An 8,784-nucleotide genomic window follows, 5' to 3' on the forward strand; every position below is an offset into this window, starting at 1 on the left:
CTCTAAAATGTGCCGATTTGTCACACATCACAATGCCACAGATGTTTCACGTTTTGAGGGAGCATGCAATTGGCATGCTGACTGCAGGAACGTCCCCCAAAGCTGTTGCCAGATAATTTTATGTTAATTTCTCTACCATAAGCCACCTCCAATGTAATTTTAGAGAATTTGGCAGTACGTCCACCTGGCCTCACAACCGCAGACCACGTGTGACCACGCCAGCCCAGGACCTCCACATCCAGCAGATTGTCTGAGACCTGCCACCTGGACAGCTGATGAAACTATGAGTTTGCACAGCCAAATAATTTTTGCACAAACTATCAGAAACCTCATCTGCATGCTTGTGGTTCTCACCTCTCTTGACCTGACTTCAATGGGCAAATGCTCACCTTTGATGGCCACTGGCATGCTGGAGATGTGTGCTGTTCACAGATTAATGTCGGTTTCAACTGTACAGGGCAGATGGCAGACAGCATGTATGGCGTTGTGTGGGCGAGCGGTTTGCTGATGTCACAACATTGTGAACAGAGTGCTCCCTTGTGGCAGTGGGGTTATGGTATGAGCAGGCATAAGCTACAGACAACGAACACAATTGCATTTTATCAATGACAATTTGAGTGCACAGAGATACCGTGACGAGATCAAGAGGCCCATTGCCGTGCCATTCAGCCGCCGCCATCACCCATGTCGTATGGACCTGTACACAATTCCTGCATACTCACCAGACATGTCACCCATTGAGCATGTTTGGGATGCTCTGGATCGACGTGTACGACAACGTGTTCCAGTTCACGTCTATATCCAGCAACTTCGCACAGCCATTGAAGAGGAGAGGAACAACATTCCGCAGGCCACAATCAACAGCCTGATCAACTCTATGTGAAGGACCTGTGTTGCGGTGCATGAGGCAAATGGTGGTCATACCAGATACTGATTGGTTTTATGATCAAAGCCCCTACCTTTTGTGACCAACAGATGCATATCTGTATTCCCAATTATGTGAAATCCATAGATTAGGGTATCATTTATTTATTTAAATTGACTGATTTCCTTAAATGAACTCAGTAAAATCTATGCAATTGTTGCATGTTGCATTTATATTTTTGTTCAGTGTAATATGCCCAATGGGCAGCTCATCCTCGTGGCCTAGCATGGTCTCATTTGAATATGTCCAAATAGTGACATACAGTATCAATAACAGAATAGTGTACTTATGTCACCTAAGCTGACACATTAGTTGTATGTCGCTCTACTGTATTCCTAATGAGATTATTACCTTGAGTTTGATCAGGAGCTGCTGGTGTTCATCCAGCAGTTTCTTTGTTTCGTCCTGGTTGCTGCCGATCTCCAACAGGTTGGGATTGGCTTCAGTCAACTGCAGCTTTACAAGTTCCCCACACTATAGTACAAAACACAGACACACACATACAACAAAACACACACTCAACTTTACGGAAGGAGTTGTTTGTTTTCTCCCTTATGTTTTCAGTACATATTTCTTCCCATATTTTAGGAATAAATAGCCTGTCTGCGTCCATTGGATCAATGAATGTACTACTATGTATCAAAGAGACTCGTCCAAGTTAAACCGTCAGGATGGAAAGGTCTGTTTGTGTTGCCCTGCCAAGGCCATGTTACATGTTGTTTATGTTCTGACTGTGAGCAGGGAAGGTTGGTGTAACATTATACCTGTGAACATCCACATGGTCTCCCTGTGACTTTCACAGTGTGTAAACACCGCTTGGAAATAGGTCTGTCTTCCGCAACCTGGGACTCCTTTTCCACTATACTGTCGTGTCCCGGGAACACCTCCAGAGTCTGCGTCCCAAATGACACCCTATTCCCTACATAGTGTACTACTTTTGACCAAAAGCCCTATGGTGAGTGTAGAGAGTATAGGGATATTGTTATCCACGTCGGCATCAACGATGTTAGGATGAAACAGTCAGAGGTCTCCAAGCGCAACATAGCTTCAGCGTGTAAATCAGCTAGAAAGATGTGTCGGCATTGAGTAATTGTCTCTGGCCCCCTCCCAATTAGGGGGAGTGATGAGCTCTACAGCAGTCTCACAACTCAATCGCTGGTTGAAAACTGTTTTCTGCCCCTCCCAAAAGATAGAATTTGTAGATAATTGGCCCTCTTCTGGGACTCACCCACAAACCGGACCAAGCCTGGCCTGTTGAGGAGTGACGGACTCCATCCTAGCTGGAGGGGTGCTCTCATCTTATCTACGAACATAGACAGGGCTCTAACTCCCCTTGCTCCACAATGAGACAGAGAACAGGCCAGGTAGCAGGCTGTTAGCCAGCCTACCAGCTTAGTGGAGTCTGCCACTAGCAGTCAGTGTAGTCAGCTCAGCTATCCCCATTGAGACCGTGTCTGTGCCTCGACCTAGGTTAGGGCAAAACTAAACATGCGGTGTTCGCCTTAGCAATCTCACTGGAATAAAGATCTCCTCCATTCCTGACATTATTGAAAGAGATTGTGCTACCTCACATCTCAAAATAGGGCTACTTAATGTTAAATCCCTCACTTCCAAGGCAGTTATAGTCAATGAACTAATCACTGATCATAATCTTGATGTAATTGGCCTGACTGAAAAATGGCTTAAGCCTGATTAATTTACTGTGTTAAATGAGGCCTCACCTTCTGGTTACAATAGTGACAATGTCCCCCGCTCATCCCGCAAAGGCGGAGGTGTTGCTAACATTTTTTTTTTTTACTAAGTTTTCGTCTTTTTAGCTTCTAGTCATGAATCTATGCAGCCTACTCAATCAATTTTTATAGCTACTGTTTACAGGCCTCCTGGGCCATATACAGCGTTCCTCACTGAGTTCCCTGAATTCCTATTGGACCTTGTAGTCATGGCAGATAATATTCAAATTTTTGGTGACTTAAAGAATTCACATGGAAAAGTCCACAGACTCAGTGGGTTTTGTCCAAAATATCTCTGGACCTGCTCACTGCCACAGTCATACTCTGGACCTAGTTTTGTTCTGTGGAATAAATGTTGTGGATATTAATGGCTTTCCTCATAATCCTGGACTTTTGGACCACCATTTTATTATGTTTGCAATCGCAACAAATAATCTGCTCAGACCCCAACCAAGGATCATCAAAAGTCGTGCTATAAAATCTTGGACAACCCAAAGATTCCTAGATTCCCTTCCAGACTCCCTCCACCTACCCAAGGACATCAGAGGACAAAAATCAGTTTACCACCTAACTGAGGAAGTCAGTTTAACCTTGCGCAATACCCTAGATGCAGTTGCACCCCTATAAACAAAAAACATTTGTCAAAAGAAACTAGCTCCCTGGTATACAGAAAATACCCGAGCTCTGAAGCAAGCGTCCAGAAAATTGGAATGGAAATGGCGCTACACCAAACTGCAAGTCTTCCGACTAGCTTGGAAAGACAGTACCGTGCAGTATCGAAGAGCCCTCACTGCTGCTCGATCATCCTATTTTTCCAATTTCATTGAGGAAAATAAGAACAATCCAAAATACATTTTTGATACTGTCGCAAAGCTAACTAAAAAGCAGCATTGAAAGAGGATGGCTTTCATTTCAGCAGTGATACATTCATGAACTTCTTTGAGGAAAAGATCATGATCATTAGAAAGCAAATGATAGATTCCTCTTTAAATCTGTATATTCCTCCAAAGCTCAGTTGTCCTGAGTCTGCACAACTCTGCCAGGACCTAGGATCAAGGGAGACACTCAAGTTTTTTTTGTATTATATCTCTTGACACATTGATGAAAATAATCATGGCCTCTAAACCTTCAAACTGCATACTTGACCCTATTCCAACTAAACTACTGAAAGAGCTGCTTCCTGTGCTTGGCCCTCCTATATCGAATCTTCCATTCCTCTCAAAGTTTTTTAGAAAAAGCTGTTGCGCAGCAACTCACTGCCTTCCTGAAGACAAACAATGTATATGAAATGCTTCAGTCTGGTTTTAGACCCCATCATAGCACTGAGACTGCAGTTGTGAAGGTGGTAAATGACCTTAAAATGGCATCAGACCAAGGCTCTGCATCTGTTCTCGTGCTCCTAGACCTTAGTGCTGCTTTTGATTCCATCGATCACCACATTCTTTTGGAGAGATTGGAAACCCAAATTGGTCTACATGGACAAGTTCTGGCCTGGTTTAGATCTTATCTGTCGGAAAGATATCAGTTTGTCTCTGTGGGTGGTTTGTCCTCTGACAAATAAACTGTACATTTTGGTGTTCCTCAAGGCTAATTTATAGGACCACTATTGTTCTCACTATATATTTCACCTCTTGGTGATGTAATTCGGGAACATAATGTTAACTTTCAGTGCTATGCGGATGACACACAGCTGTACATTTTGACGTAACATGGCGAAGCCCCAAAATTGCCCTCCCTGGAAGCCTGTGTTTCAGACATAAGGAAGTGGACGGCTGCAAATGTTCTACTTTTAAACTCGGACAAAACATCTTCTGTTGGATCTGACAATTAATCTTGAACTAGAACCAAAAAATGTGATCATGTTACTCCAGTGCTAGCCTCTCTACACTGGCTTCCTGTTAAGGCAAGGGCTGATTTCAAGGTTTTACTGCTAACCTACAAAGCATTACATGGGCTTGCTCCTACCTATCTTTCCAATTTGATCCTGCCGTACATACCTACATGTACGCTATGTTCACAAGACGCAGGCTTCCTTACTGTCCCTAGAATTTCTAAGCAAACAGCTGGAGGCAGGGCTTTCTCCTATAGAGCTCAATTTTTATGGAATGGTCTGCCTACCGATGTGAGAGACCCAGACTCGGTCTCAACCTTTAAGTCTTTATTGAATACTCATCTCTTCAGTAGGTCCTATGATTTAGTGTATGGTCCAAGAGTATGAAGGTGAACGGAAAGGCACTGGAGCACCGAACTGCCTTTGCTGTCTCTGCCTGGCCGGTTCCCCACTCTCCACTGGGATTCTCTGCCTCTAACCCTATTACAGGGCCTGAGTCACTGGCTTACTGGTGCTCTTCCATGCCGTCCCTAGGAGGGGTGCGTCACTTGAGTGGGTTGAGTCACTGATGTGATCTTCCTGTCCGGGTTGGCGCCCCCCCCTTGGGTTGTGCCGTGGCGGAGATCTTTGTGGGCTTTGTGTCTCAGGATGGTAAGTTGGTGGTTGAAGATATCCCTCTAATGGTGTGGGGCTGTGCTTTGAAGATGTGGGTGGGGTTATATCCTGCCTGTTTGGCCCTGTCCGGGGGTATCGTCGGACGGGGCCACAGTGTCTCCCGACCCCTCCTATCTAGGGCTAGGGTCAGTCTGTTATATCTGCAGTATTTCTCCTGTCTTATCCGGTGTCCTGTGTGATTTTAAGTATGCTCTCTCTAATTCTCTCTCTATTTCTTTCTTTCTTTCTTTCTCTCTCTCTGAGGACCTGAGCCCTAGGACCATGCCTCAGGACTACCTGGCCTGATGACTCCTTGCTGTCCCCAGTCCACCTGGCCGTGTTGCTACTCCAGTTTCAACTGTTCTGCCTGGGCTATGGAACCCTGACCTGTTCACCGGATGTGCTACCTGTCCCAGACCTGCTGTTTTCAACTCTCTAGAGACAGCAGGAGCATTTGAGATACTCTGAGTGATTGGCTATGAAAAGCCAACTGACATTTACTCCTGAAGTGCTGACCTGTTATGGCCCAAACCATGATGCTGCCACCACCATGTTTGACAGTGGGGATGGTGTGTTCAGGGTGATGAGCTGTGTTGCTTTTACGCCAAACATAACGTTTTGCATTGTTGCCAAAAAGTTCAATTTTGGTTTCATCTGACCAGAGCACCTTCTTCCACATGTTTGGTGTGTGCCCTTGTGGCAAACTTTAAACAACACTTTTTATGGATATCTTTAAGAAATGGCTTTCTTCTTGCCACTCTTCCATAAAGGCCAGATTTGTGCAATATACGACTGATTGTTGTCCTATTGACAGAGTCTCCCACCTCAGCTGTAGATCTCTGCAGTTCATCCAGAGTGATCATGGGCCTCTTGGCTGCATCGCTGATCAGTCTTCTCCTTGTATGAGCTGAAAGTTTAGAGGGACGGCCAGGTCTTGGTAGATTTGCAGTGGTCTGATACTCCTTCCATTTCAATATTATCGCTTGCACAGTGCTCCTTGGGATGTTTAAAGCTTGGGAAATCTTTTTGTATCCAAATCCGGCTTTAAACTTCTTCACAACAGTATCTCGGACCTGCCTGGTGTGTTCCTTGTTCTTCATGATGCTCCCTGCGCTTTTAGCGGACCTCTGAGACTATCACAGTGCAGGTGCATTTATACGGAGACTTGATTACACACAGGTGGATTGTATTTATCATCATTAGTCATTTAGGTCAACATTGGATCATTCAGAGATCCTCACTGAACTTCTGGAGAGAGTTTGCTGCACTGAAAGTAAAGGGGCTGAATAATTTTGCACGCCCAATTTTTCAGTTTTTGATTTGTTAAAAAAGTTTGAAATATCCAATAAATGTCGTTCATGATTGTGTCCCACTTGTTGTTGATTCTTCACAAAAAAATACAGTTTTATATCTTTATGTTTGAAGCCTGAAATGTGGCAAAAGGTCGCAAAGTTCAAGGGGGCCGAATACTTTCGCAAGGCACTGTATTCTGTATCTCACTGTTCAAATAAACCTACCATTAAAATTATAGACTGATCATTTCTTTGTCAGTGGGCAAACATACAAAATCAGCAGGGGATCAAATACTTTTTTCCCTCACTGTATGGGTGTCTCAAGCATTACAGTAGCCTATGTTGTCTCAAATGTAAGGAATCATTTCACTTACACAATAATTGATTTGTCAATAACCACTGTGGTTATGTGGTTACAGCCACCTATGTCTGTCCCAGCTGTAGAGATTATTTCTTACTAGGCATGTTTTGCTCTTTAATCATTGCATGCCTTAGATTGCAGCTGTGGCTGTGGCTGTGGCAGTCAGTTTAAAGGGGCCTCGGAACGCAGAGGAACGCCATCACCTTCACAACCAAAAGTGGTCAACAAAATTGATGGCAGAGGATACAACAGAGGACAACAAACATCTCTCTCTTTTCAAACAAAACAGGCAAAAAACAGGTCATATTTGAAAACCATCTCCTCTGTTTCTGTTTGACCATATCTAATATCTTTCCAACACATTTAGAATGTATTTCACACAGGTATGTGGGAAAATAAAAAAGATCTAATGTCCGTTGTTTTATTACTACCGCGGGAAAGCCCTGTACATGGAGTTAGTATGTGAGGCATTGATATAAGCCTTCTGCTTTGGCTAGGAAATATTTCCTATAAGCTTAATGGACAAACAGAGAGAGCTATTGACACCTCAGGACACCAGCTGAACAATGAGGACTATGTGAGCTTGTGACATCACTGACAACATTAATGCCTTTCTCTGGGTGCATCCCAAATGGCACCCTATTCCCTATATAGGTACAGTAAGTGCACTACTTTTGCCAGACCAGACCGAGGCACCATAAAGGGAATAGGGTGCCTTTTGGGACACACCCTCTATTAGCAGCAGCACTTTGGAAAGAAGATCGATGGATGCAGATCGCTGAACACTGTGAGGTCAGTGTCTGTCAGATTCAGACAGATCAATAATCTAGCCTGACACTGAATTATAGCCAGTTGTTGTTGTTATATCGCCATAACACTATGGTAATGTTGGACAACTTCTCTGTTAAAACTGCTTGTAAATACTGATCTTCTCCATCATTTTTTTCATTTTTTTTAGATGGCCTGATCAACCATTTCTGACCAAAGTAGAGTTCTGAGAGGCATACAGCCAAACATTTCTTAGAACAAGTTCTGTTCACCTGGGATATCTACAAACGTGAGAAGAATAAATAAGTTTAATATAGTGCTTTCAAGGACCCAAAATACTCTTAAAAAGGCAATTAAAGACAGCTAAAGACAACCCAAAGACACAACTAAATAATATTTTAGAATGTCGGTACCTTGAGCACAGTGACAATAATCTGAGAGTCGCCAGCCTGCACGGCAATAGTGCTGATTGTTGTTGTGGCAGCAGGTTGACCTCCAGTGTCACCTTTGTTAGACATTGTCTCCCCCGTCCAAACGTAAGAAATTTTACAGCCTCTACTGTCCCCTCTCTTCTTCCTGGATCCTGAAAATCCTTGTCTGTCTCGTATTCTCTCACTTCAGTCTCTGGGGACTCAACAGCAACAGTCCTTCAATATTTCCTTTGAAGGTAGAGAGGAGAGAGTAACCACAGTAGAGAGTCCCCTCTGTCCCCTTGTCCAACAGGTGTTATAAAATCCAGTTCCGTTGAAAGGTGTATGTTTCATCAGTGGTGTTCTGGCCCCGTTCCACTCACTCCAGTCCCACAGCAGAGCCACTAGCGTCAATGGACTGACTGACACTCAACAGGCAGGAGACACAGAGCAGAGAGAAGTTGACAGGGCAGAACACGGCAGGCAACTGTGATAAAAATAGAAATATCACACTGTGCTGTGTTGGGAGCCATTTTGACACACCCCTAGTTCGTTGGCTCCGCTCTACTCTGGTCTATTTTCACAACCGCCCCCTCTCCCTGCCTGTCTCTCTCCCAGCCCCTCTTTATCTTTTCCTGCCTCCCATCCCACACAGACAAACCCCACAAAAGCTCCAGTCCATCCATGGAATATCATATCAATTGGCCTATCTACTGTATCTTCCAATAGAAGGGAAAATACCCTGTGAGTCAACACAGTTGGACAGATTATTATCTTGCTCCTCTGGGTCTGTGAATAAGTTTTTCTACAACC

At 44.0% G+C, this 8,784-nt stretch overlaps 1 protein-coding gene across 2 annotated transcripts in view; it reads right to left on the reverse strand.

Moving 5' to 3' along the window:
- LOC109868360 (coiled-coil domain-containing protein 141) overlaps positions 1–8,434 on the reverse strand; it is a 45,495-nt gene extending 37,061 nt beyond the window's left edge. The window contains exons 1-2 of one of the 2 annotated variants that reach the window (XM_020457858.2): positions 7,975–8,434; positions 1,277–1,399 (exon numbers count right to left, since the gene is read on the reverse strand). In XM_020457858.2, coding sequence (XP_020313447.1) covers positions 1,277–1,399; positions 7,975–8,079 — 228 coding nt within the window. In that variant the 5' untranslated portion in view covers positions 8,080–8,434. Of the gene's footprint in view, positions 1–389; positions 479–1,276; positions 1,400–7,974 lie in introns of those variants that run through there. The other variant, XM_031797744.1, reaches the window with a different exon arrangement.
- Positions 8,435–8,784: the final 350 nt, after the last annotated feature.

The sequence above is a fragment of the Oncorhynchus kisutch genome, linkage group LG2 (assembly GCF_002021735.2).
Source record: "Oncorhynchus kisutch isolate 150728-3 linkage group LG2, Okis_V2, whole genome shotgun sequence".
Lineage (NCBI taxonomy): Eukaryota > Metazoa > Chordata > Actinopteri > Salmoniformes > Salmonidae > Oncorhynchus > Oncorhynchus kisutch.